The sequence below is a fragment of the Eurypyga helias genome, unplaced genomic scaffold, assembly GCF_000690775.1.
Source record: "Eurypyga helias isolate BGI_N326 unplaced genomic scaffold, ASM69077v1 scaffold41652, whole genome shotgun sequence".
Taxonomy (NCBI): domain Eukaryota; kingdom Metazoa; phylum Chordata; class Aves; order Eurypygiformes; family Eurypygidae; genus Eurypyga; species Eurypyga helias.
The window spans coordinates 9,589-20,787 of NW_010238633.1; the positions used below are offsets into that span (position 1 = coordinate 9,589).

General features: G+C 48.5%; 1 protein-coding gene across 1 annotated transcript in view; it reads left to right on the forward strand.

The window, feature by feature from the left end:
- Positions 1–10,209, forward strand: part of LOC104506824 (neuronal PAS domain-containing protein 2-like) — a gene marked incomplete at both ends in the record, with an annotated part of 19,194 nt that extends 8,985 nt beyond the window's left edge. The window contains 9 exons of the mRNA XM_010147903.1: positions 1,952–2,099; positions 4,172–4,253; positions 4,386–4,509; positions 5,246–5,355; positions 6,711–6,869; positions 7,412–7,616; positions 8,580–8,667; positions 9,459–9,551; positions 10,002–10,209. Of these exons, the coding sequence (XP_010146205.1) occupies positions 1,952–2,099; positions 4,172–4,253; positions 4,386–4,509; positions 5,246–5,355; positions 6,711–6,869; positions 7,412–7,616; positions 8,580–8,667; positions 9,459–9,551; positions 10,002–10,209 (1,217 nt within the window). The remainder of the gene's footprint in view (positions 1–1,951; positions 2,100–4,171; positions 4,254–4,385; positions 4,510–5,245; positions 5,356–6,710; positions 6,870–7,411; positions 7,617–8,579; positions 8,668–9,458; positions 9,552–10,001) is intronic.
- Positions 10,210–11,199: the final 990 nt, after the last annotated feature.

An 11,199-nucleotide genomic window follows, 5' to 3' on the forward strand; every position in this document is an offset into this window, starting at 1 on the left:
GGAAGGGAAAAAGGTGGCAACAGATGTGGTCTACTGTTAATCAGTATGGTTTTCCTACCAGATGAACATGTGAGATGCTTTATCCCTGAGACTCTATTATTTCCATTTTATTACATGCACGTCAAACAGATATTGAGCCAGAATGAGGTCGGTCCTTCAACTGGTTTGCATTGCTGTAATTAAAAGTGACTACATACTTTGTAAAATGCATCTGGGTAATCAGATATTTTGTCAAGAAATATTACTTACCGGTTTCCGGTTGGGCAAGCTCTCTGTTTAAAAGGGATTATTTTGTCAAAAGGATACATGGACACCCTGGAGAGTGGAGAAGGTGGGGTGCTGTAATTGCTCTGAGATGCAGAGCAGCTTGATTCAGGGACACCAAGAAACCACCCAGCACACTGGAGCTAGACAAGCTGCTTCATCTCCGAGTTGCAAACCACCGCCATCTCTACCACTTGCACATAAAAGGATGCTAAAAGACCTGGTAGAGAATGGAGAAAATGAGGATTTCTCTGTATGTCAAGTTTTCCCACTCCACACCCCACCCCCCCGAGAGCTTTCTGCCCTGTCAAGGCACAGTGCTGGTACCAATCAGGTGGCAGGGAAGCGGGTTGCCTGGCTGAGCAGACGATGGAAGCTGTGGAAGGGGCCACACACAAGTTGTGTCAAGTGCAGCAAGCGTGTAGATGGGCATATTAAAGGAATATTTTAATTGCTCTCAAGTACAGTACTTTCTAGTGCTGTTTGCTTAAACAACCATTCAGACAGAAGTGAGCTACTTCACCAGACAATGTTCTTTTGGTAATATCATAGAATATGTGCGTGCAGCTTGATGCAGATGCTGGCAATATTGAGAGTGGGGCCAGAACATTCAGCAGACAATCCATTTAGTAATTTATGTTCTACATCTCTATTAGCCATGGATCTCTTCTTTCATATTAGAAGAGTGTTTGCACAACACACCTGAGGGAAAGGATCTTTCAATCTCACTGTGCAGGGGGACAAAGTAAGGTGCTGGCAAAGTGACTTACGGAAGTTGCTTCAGGAAATCTCTGCCAGGACTAGGAGCTGAGTGATCACCAGCATGGCGTGTTAGCCAGAAGACTTTTGCTAAGTGCTTCGTCTAAAGCCCATCACTCTTAATGGAGTTGCTGAAGAAGTTAGTCCTGATACTTAACAAAGTAGAGGTGTGCAGCTGAGTAAAAATACTTGGGTTAGTGTGGCTCGGTAAGTTCCCATTCATCAGGTTGACTGCTCTGGTCAGGCATCCTGCCTACTCTGAAGTGGGTTTGCTTAAACCATGTTTGTATTTTACTTTGCATTAATTATGGGTATTTTAAGTGAGCATGTTTCGTTTTGTACTCCCAGCAGTCCAGGAACAATTAATGTGGTTATTTAATGTAGTTCCCCTCATTATTTTCCAGTTTTATTACACCACTTGAGATGTTTCTGGACATACCCTGATAATATGTACCAGGTCTGTTGTATTTAGGTCATGTCTCAGATGAAAACTCCTAGTTAAACTGCTAAAACTCTACTATCTTTTTGTTTTGTGCTATTATTAGGATCCTGACTTCAAGCCACCAGTCTTTGCAATGCATTCTCATGTACTTGTGAAAAGCCAATACTCTGTTTAATTAATGTTATTTACGCTTATTCCAGAGGAGCCCACGAATAAGTTATAAAAATACAGCTAGTTATGCCAATTGCTGAGTTAGAAGAAGAACCTCAAAATGGAAAAGTGCACCTTTGAAAATCATTAGCAGAAAAGAACCCAAATAAACGCTCAGTAGGTGGCTGTGTATCATCTACTGTGTTTATCAAGCCTCAAGAGCCATTCTAGTGCCTGAGCAGACTGCAAGAGGGGTATGGGACCGAGGGGGTTTGTCTGTTCGCCTTTGCACCATGAAATTTGTTTGCTATAAACTGCTTTCTTTTTTATTAACAGTGATGCAGTTTGGAAAAGGAAAGTCCTGTTACTATCGGTTCCTGACCAAAGGCCAGCAGTGGATATGGCTGCAGACACACTACTACATCACCTACCACCAGTGGAATTCCAAACCCGAGTTCATCGTTTGCACTCACCTGGTAGTTAGGTAGGAGCAAGCACCAAACTCTTCATAGTGTATGTTCCATGTGCTCATCCATTATTTTTTCTAGTTCTGTGTTAGCCAAATATTCGCTGTGCATATTGACACACTAAGATGGTATGTAATTCTATAAAACTATTATGACAGGGAACGTGGGGAAAAGCATAATGTGTTTTCATTAGTCTTTTTATTTTTTGGCAACTGGGCCAAAAGCCTGGAAGCCACTGTTGGCCAAGTCTCTGAGTGTATTACACTCCTCTTTTATCCCTAGCGATGACACGGCTGTAGGAAGAATTAAAGCTGTTAAGACTCAGACGGCTTTATGGGTGTGAACAGGATCATACATCTCCTACAAAGCCTTTTGATATTTTATGAATTTAAATATTTATGACTTGAAGTTAGCTGCAGCCCTGCTAGCCTCACTCCTCACCTGACATTCAGCCCAGCATCCCCATCTAGTGGGAAGCTGCTTGTGCTTGACTGCAAACCCGAGCTGGAAGGCAATGCATGTGTGGGATGCTCTGTGACACGAATCTGCTCGGTTACCACTGTCATCTCAAAAAAGACCGTGTTGAGAGCGAGAATATATTTACTGAAGGGCTTAAAAAAAGAGTGGCGTACAGGTTTGCTCTATTGATTTGAGTAAACATTGTTCACTGCCTCTTTACTGTCGATTTGTGATTATTTTTTTATGGTCCCTCTTTTTCTTGTTAAACTTCTGGAAGAAGAAACACTAGTAAACAGGGATTCTTCCCTCTATTCTGAAATACAGGCTGAGAACACCTTACACCACTAAACAGCTGTAAGCGGTTAGAGCTGTGTGTGCTGATACAAACTACATGCCAAGTGTTATCATAAGCAAATGTTAGACAGAGATTGCTTCTGAGATGTGTTGCTTCTGCTGTCCTTCAGGGAATCCAGCTTCACTTTAAGCTGTACATTTATTTTGCATGAGCTTGTTTATTCTTTCTGCTTCCAGTGCCTGTTAAACCTAATGATATAGTCCTAAACAGATTTTGAAAGAGTTAAGGTATAGAATGTGTCATTGAAACACACAAGTTAAAATACAATTTCGAGAAAATTCATTGCTTACAATGATATAAGTGAGTTCTGTTCAGCAACTTCTCTTGCTTCCCACAAAGTTTATGGCTCATTAGTGTTTCGGCACCCTAAATTCTGGCACCTTTCAGTGCCCACGATCCACAAGCACTCAGAGAGTCTTTAAAACACCCTCTCCAGGTTATCCCAGTGGTGAATCATGGGCACTGTTTAAATATTTTATTATTTAAGAGAAAAAATAGTAAGGAGAGCAAACGTACGCTTTTAGAGGCACATTCCTGCATCTCTCATTGCACCTGGGCAGCCACCAGTTTGTGTTCAGAGTTTCCACTGGAGTGAGAGACGCTGACTCCTGTGTAGCAGACTGCACAGCACTGTGTTCACTCCCAGAAAGAGGGACCTGACCTGGCTTAGGTCTCACTGAGCCATACAACTCACTCATACAACATGCAAAAAATGGATTCTCCACTGTCAGCAGGCTAGAAAATGAATATACATTTGCTCTGGCAGTTTACCTGCACAGAAGCTGTAGGCTCATTTTTCAACCTGATTATGGAAAATAGGAATCTTCTTTATCAGGAAAACTGTACTGAGAACGAAGACACACATTTTGTCTTCAATAACCAAGTGCACTTTGCTTTTAGATTAGTTTTGCTTGAAGGAATCCAGGGCTAAAATTTGCAAAGGAGTGTCTATGTTTGTGCATGGAATAATCAGTGCAATTAATCACATCAGCTCTGCAGTCCTGGGCGCAGTGGAACTGGGACACTGCCCTGTGGTTTCCAATCTGTGGATATTCAGCGTGTCCACGTATTCCCAGATTGCAAGGCTGTCTGATGATGTTCTTCTAAGCACCTTGTGTATGAGGGAGTGTGTGCGTGCTGTGCAAAGCTTGGGACTCTACATGGAACTTGGGACTCTACATGGAAACTCCATGGTGACCTGTAGGGTAGGATAGTTACCATACAGGACAAAATATCCAGACTGAAAAACTGGATTCTAATTTTTTTTTTTTTTAGTTATGCTGAAGTTCGGGCTGAAAGAAGGCGAGATCTTGGCCTTGAAGAGTCATCAATTGAACTGGCATCCTCCTCTCTAAAGGTACCATGTCCCTTCACGTTTGAATGAGCGATCACCCAGTGCTCTGCAAACCAGTGGTCAGGGGGGTGGAGGGACTCTCCTGCGCCATCCTCTCCTGCCGACCATCTCACCCCTGTGCTTCGCTCCCCGCAGAGCCACAGCAGCTACCTGGACGTGGGGCAGTGCGGCAGCAGCCAGGACGCCAGCCGGGAGGGAATGTCGCTGTCGTCCCACAGCTCCCGGCGCTCCTCGCACACGGCCCTCTCCGACTCTGCGTGTAGGTGCCAGCGTGGCCGGGGCAGTCCAGCGGGGGGGCCAGGAGTGGGCTGGAGGGCAGAACAGCCTCCAGAATACTGGGGTTCAGCTGGGAGGGACCAAGTCAGGGCGGGAGTGGGGTGCTGAGCACCAGGACTGACATACTGTGCTGCAGCAAGTTACGGTATGGTGACAGCCATGGCCACGTGCTGCCTTCTCCCTCTTACCCCACTGCCAGTGTGAGAGCAGCTTCCACCCCCAATTGCCACCAGCCAGGGGTTGTGGTTGTTTGCTGGGGGTCAGGGGACAGGAGGTGACTTGCTAAGCTGAACCTCACTGACAAAACTTCTATGATGGGGCAGTTTGGTCCTTGGTGATAAATCCCTGCCTGCCTTGCTGGCAGCTTCATCCCAGCTCCCAAGAGTGTCCCCCCTGCCCTGGGGACAGCAGTGAGGTGACCGCAGTGCCTGTGCAGGGCTGTGGGTAGGAGCTGACTCAGGGTGCTCTTCTAGAAACACTTGTTGTGGGAGAGTGGGAAAGCTCATCGGGAGAACCCATGGAGAGAAGGCTGGAACGGGGCATTAGCATCAGCAGAGAACCCTGCAAGTCAGATGGGGAACCAGAGGGACCACGCCGGGGCAGTTTGGGGACACAGTTTGGCAGCGTTTTGGTTGCTGCTCATCTGCATATGCGGAGTTCGAGCTTATCTGGGATACCCAGGCATGGGTCTGCCTTATAGTAATCCGTCTCTCTTCCAGCGACGTCATCCATGCGACACACGGACACCAGCACTCCCACGCGGCCGTCAGTGCCGGGGGGGCAGGCGGAGAAGGCAGCCCTGCGGCTGGCATCAGCTGGAAGCACTCAGGTCAGTGCTCCCAGCGAGCAAAACCCTTTCTGATGCCATAATGGTATCAGCTTGTCAAACCTTGGTCTCGCCTTCAGAGGGGCTGGATCACCAGCTCTGAGCGTGGGATTTTCCGGGGCTGTAGGGAAGGCTGCTGACCAGCAGAGCCGGCAGAGAGCTGCGAGGGGTTCCTCTGCTGTCTCCTTGCGGGACTCCGTTTGCTCCTTCTGGCCCAAATGCCTTCTCACACCACGAGCCTGCTCTTCTTGGGGTTCGGACGTGTGAAATGGCCTTCATCCAAAAATGGATGCTGACACCGAGGATTTGCAATTAGCAGGGGGCATGCAGGAGCTTAAATTGTCCCTTCAGACCCACCCTCAGATCTCCAGGTGGAGTTGTCTAATTCCCTGCACTTGTTCATCACCGGTACGAGTTGTGATGAACACCAGTATCACACCAACTCTGCACTAGAGGTGCTATGGACCTACAGTAAGGCAAAGTTTTCATTTCTAGGCCATAGCAACTCCTCAAGCCCCTGGTGAGCACCTCCCTCAGCACCCCGTGGCTCAGCCGGCAGTCCCCTCTCAGCACGCTGTGATGGTACGTGGTCTGTTTTTGTTCAACACACGGTATGGCCGGTCAGCGGGGAGACTCGGTGGCTCCAGTTCACTCCCTGGTGGCTGGTCCTAGCATGGGGGGCAAGGTTACAGTGCCCTTTCTGCTGTTGTTACTGAGATTTGCCTGCAACCAAATTACTGCAACCACTCATTTCAGGAGACAGAGCAGGACACCCAAGGAAGTAGCTTACAGGAAGATTCACACTTGTCAAAACCATTGGAGGCTGCTGAAGGCTCATCTCTGAATTGCTAGCAGCTAACTAAAGGTTGATAAGATGCTGAAGAGTTTTATTGCCCTGGTAGAGGAGGGGGATGTCATGGAAGGTTTGAGTTAGGCCAGAGGAGAAAAAAAAAAAACAAAACACCACCAAGAAAAATGTGGGTTTCATAAAATATAATTAGCAGCACAACTGAAAGCCCAGCCTGGAGGTGCTGCAAGGATTTGCATGCAGTATATTCCACAAAATTCAAGTGGTCCAAAATCAGCAGGGTGTCACACTAAAGGGACAGAGGAAGCCCATGCACAGACACTGCACAGGAATTTAGCAGACCAAGATGTGGAGTGAGGCCCAGCCCGTTGTGCTGCTGCTCTGGAAGTACAGTGGTACCTTGGTTAAACACGCAGTTGCCATTTTTTATGAGCACCATATTTTCTATGGCAAAAGCTGAAAAGCAGTCATTTTTCTGAAGCCAGCATCACTACGAATGTGAGTAGCTGGACTGGTCCTACCCCATGATCTTGTTCTCTGTTCTCCACAGCCGGTGTACCATTTCCCGACCCAGCTGGGGATGATGCACCAGCTGAAAGAGCAGCTGGAGGAGAGGACCCGCATACTGCAAGCTGACATCAAGACGCAGCAAGAAGAGCTCCACGTCATCAAGGAGCAGCTCCAGCTAGTGCAGGATTCCAACCTGCAGGTACCCGCTGCCCCCGGGCTTCCTAAACTCACATATTATTTGCTTTTCCTTTGATCTGCACACAGATTGGTAACAAAATTAACAGGGGCAAAGGCTTTAGAAATGAGCTCTGGATAAATTGGGAGTTTGGTCTCAGAGGTGGGAGTAGTGTCTCCCGAGGGATGAGTGGTGTCAGCATCTGCTGAAGTATTGAATCAGTATTTTCATGATTTAAAAGAAAACAATCCCAAGCTAATCTGAATTCCCCCATGCACAAAATGCTCAGTGGTTTGGTGGCTGGTCAGTGCTGCTGGATCACCATTCCTGCAAAACACGATGGGTGTAATGGAGCTGGAACGGTCGTGGCTCTGAATAAATAATTGGGCACAAGCTAACATGTGATTTTCTATTAGCCATGGTTCACTTTGCCCCTGGATTTAGAGATGCTACTGCTGCGTGTCACGTGTGTTGCTAGGGAGAGCCTGGAAGCCGCAGCCGGTATCTCCCAGGCGCTGCGACCACCATATGAGCTGCGACCACTCATGCGTTTCTTTGATTTAAAGATGCTGATGCAGCAGCCGATCCCCGTCGTTTTTAACAGCGTGCAGCACCCGAGCCCCAGGAGGCCGCCGCCGCCGGGGACCCCCAGGCAGCCCGCAGCCAAGAAGTCCCAACAGCAAGGCCTTATGGGGACGAAGCACTACTGCAGCACCCACCTGCCGTCACCGCGCCAATTCCTCAGGGACCCCTGCGGCACGGCCGCCCAGGTCGCTGGCTGTTTCCTTGTCCTCATCATCCCCTTTCCTGCCTTTTAAATACTTGTCTGCTGGGTTCCCCCAACCCTGTGGTCCCATGCATCTCCTCTCTGCCGGTTTTGCTCCGAGGCTGGTGTGACGAGATCCGTGGAGCTGATTGTGAATGATGTCATTCCGCTGTAAATATAAAAGCCAGGTAGCCTAAAAGCATTAAACCCTGTGGATTGCCAGAGCCATCCTGGTGACCGGAGAGGAACAGAGTGGGAGGTTTGGGCTCTCATTTGCTTCTGTTTCCGATTGCAACAGGATGCTAGTTTGTAGCCAATGAGAGTTGTGACTTCATAATGCTGGGAAATAGACATAATTTTAAAATACTCATTTTCTTCTGCCTGAGAAGTCTCAGAAGGCAGCTTTGAAAAGCAAGTTTGCCATCACTAAACCTAAATCCACTCCATAGATGGTCACATCTCCTTGGGAAAGAACTGAGGTGTCCGAAAGCAAAAAAAGACCAAAACTGCTGCTTTAAAGGAGGGTGAGGTGCTTTCCTTGGGGACTTTGGATTTGCAGTCCTCCTCCCCTCTTAAGCTGGTGTCTTCTCCCTCAAGCCTTGCATATCCTTACCCTTGTACTCTGGTTTCTCAAGACACCTGCTCCTGCCGCTGGGGATCCCAGCCCTGGATGTGCAGGGGCAATAAATGCAAGTGGGTTGGTTGTCTTAAACAGACTGTTCCAACTGCTGTGTTCAGGGAGAATATCCTACTGTTCCTTCTTTTTTCCCCATCTGCATACTGGAAGTAGTTATTTTAGCCTTGTATTAGGGAGCTTTGAAAACTGAGGTGGGTATCTGTGTCTTCATTTCAGGTACAGCAGCAGCAGCAGCACCTAATGAGAGGAACCCAAGCCCAGCAAACGTGTCTGCCAGGGCAGGCAAGCATTTCAGTGCCCCTCTACAACAACCCCATGGTGTTTTCACAAACACATCCCATTACGGTGGCTGCACAGATGCCAGCTGACGGCAGCAACAGGCAACCGCAGTCTGACTACAGTCAGGACAGGAGCCTCAGGTACGAGCACAGCCCTGCTGGGACCATCCCGATGGCAGGGAGAGAAAATAGCGATACCTGGGCAGCGGGGAGGGCAGGCAAATCTGGGGGCAAGGGGGTGATGGTCTCTGTGTCTCAGCAGGGGTGTGGGCATGTTCCCTCCTGCAGAGGTCTGGCTTAGTGGTGAGCCCGGTGTGCGTGCAAGTGGGGTGCTGTGCACACCGTGCTGTATCCTCAGGGGCTTGAAATCCTTTTCTCTCCATATTTCCATAAATTGCCCATGTAGCGCAGTCACCTTTGGACATCTGCAGCTGTCATAGGGAGTGAACAACAAAAACAAGGACAGCCTTTCCCAAACCTGTGTCTGGTTGCTCTGAAGCTCCACGTTGTCTTTTCTCCAGCCAGGACAAATGCCATGGCAAAGCCATTTTGCTTTTATACAATGCTGGAAATGTTGTATAAAACATATAAAACTGCTCCAAACTATTCAACCAGCTTTTAGGGAGGTACCTACAGACGCTGCCTCCAGGACCCAGCTGTTTCAAAATATTGTGTAAGGAAAGAAGATAAACCCTGGATGTCTCACCATCTATAAAAGACATTTCTTGCATGAAAGATTTAGCAAGTTGCAGCTCACCTCTGCAAGTAAATTAGACAAGGTGATAATAAGCCTCCTGTTTCATTAGTTGCTTTCAGGGTGATGGCTTGCATGCTTTCAGGGAGGATTTTCAGGGATTTGTTTCTAGGGACAGACAGTCAGGAGTTTGGACCTCTGCCTTCCCTGACCTTCCTCTGTGTTTCGTCCACCACAGGATGCTGTTGGATCAGTCCATCCAAGCCATGATGCCCGCCGCCAACGGCAGTGGCCAGTCCACGCAGAGCAGTGCCAGCAGGCAGCAAGGAAAGTGAGTCTTTGCTGGGCCTCGTTTTCATGCAGTGTTTTAGCAGGGCATGTTACGCTGCTGAAAATTACTCGGATTAACTTGTATGTGATCACACAAACACTCAGTCTCAGTCTTAAACAAAAGCTCAGCTGGTTAGGAGAAAAAGTGATGAGAATATTTTTTAATTACAAAGAACTTTATGATAACTAAAATGCTTTGGAAAAAATATTTTTAACTGTTTTCTGGCTTTTGCAAAACTTAAAATACTTAATTCATGGAGATGTGCAGCCTTAAAAACCGTAATTGTTGGCAGCTCCAGTCCATGCTTGATGGGGAGGGGAAAGTCTGGGTCCTGCTGTCGCCAGGCTCTGTGTGGTTTGGCAAACCCTGCTCCAGGCTGGGCTCCCAGGGCTTGCTGGGGTGGTGGGTCTGGGTTTGGGGTCTCATACCTTATTTTCCTCCTCGTGGCAGATTCGTTGCAGAGCAGCAGATCTTGCCTCCCCCAATACAGATGCAACCGATTACCTGTAGCACAGCCCGGCCGCCAGCCCCCTCGCCCATTTTCTCCCCGTCTCTGATGATCCCGCACACCAGCTTCACATCCCACCAGGCAAACACACCGGTTCATCTCCACCAGTGGCCACAGCAGCAGGTTCAGCCGCATCGTCTGTACCTTCAGGTAATGGAGCTGGAACAGGTTTGTGAGGGTGCAGAGGGATGGCTTTGGGGTTGGGTTGGTTTTTCTGAAGAAATGAGGCTCGTCTGGCTAACGAAACCGGGTCAGTGCACTCACGTGTCCTCCCTGCCCATTGTATCTGCACGTACCCAAGTGCTCAGCCTTCCCAGGCTGGCTCTGCACCCGTTCAAGGCCATATTTTCCAACTAATTCTGTTATCACTTAGTGTCCAGAAGAAGTATCCGGTTTGTCAAACACAGCTAGTCATCCAGAGGAGCTCTGGTGGGAATCTTGCTGTAGATGTGAAGGGATAAGCTTTTTTGAAGACGTGCCTCGTGCTGTTATGTCTCAGCATAGCAAGGGTTTTCGTCAGCTGCCGTCACTGCTTTCTCTTAAGAAATGGGTGTTTCACAACACAATTCTCTGGAGAAGGTGATTTTGGTTTTTCGGAGTGCTGACGTGCTGCACTGAGGTCCTGCTGACTGGTACATGGACAGTAGAACGATGATGCTGGGGCAGATAAATGGCTCCTGGGCAACAGAAAGCCAGGCTTTGGTGGCACAGTGCCTTTAGCAGGGGGTGAACCAGCAAGTCCAGGTCTTTGGGGTACCAGCCTCGGGGTGGTACATGGACAAGGTCACTCTACTACCTCTTCACTGGTTGCCCAACGATCCTTTCTATGGAAGCTGGAAGTTGCATGTCCTGCAGCTCTTACCTTGTGTCTGAGTAGCTTTGGAAGGTCTCCCTGGGGCTGGTAGGATGGATGGGTCCTGCTTCCCCTCCATACTCCGCAGGCATTGTTAGTCATGCTGATAGTACCAGGATCCCAAGCCGCTTGTCCACAACCTGTACCCTCACAGGGTAGAGGTTACCTTTAGGATATGGGATGTGTACCCCCGGGTGCGAGCCTCAGCATCAGCCCTGCACCAAGGGAGGAAGTGGGTGAGCGATGATGGGGCAGGTCTGAAGTCGGGTTTATGTCTCCTGACAGAT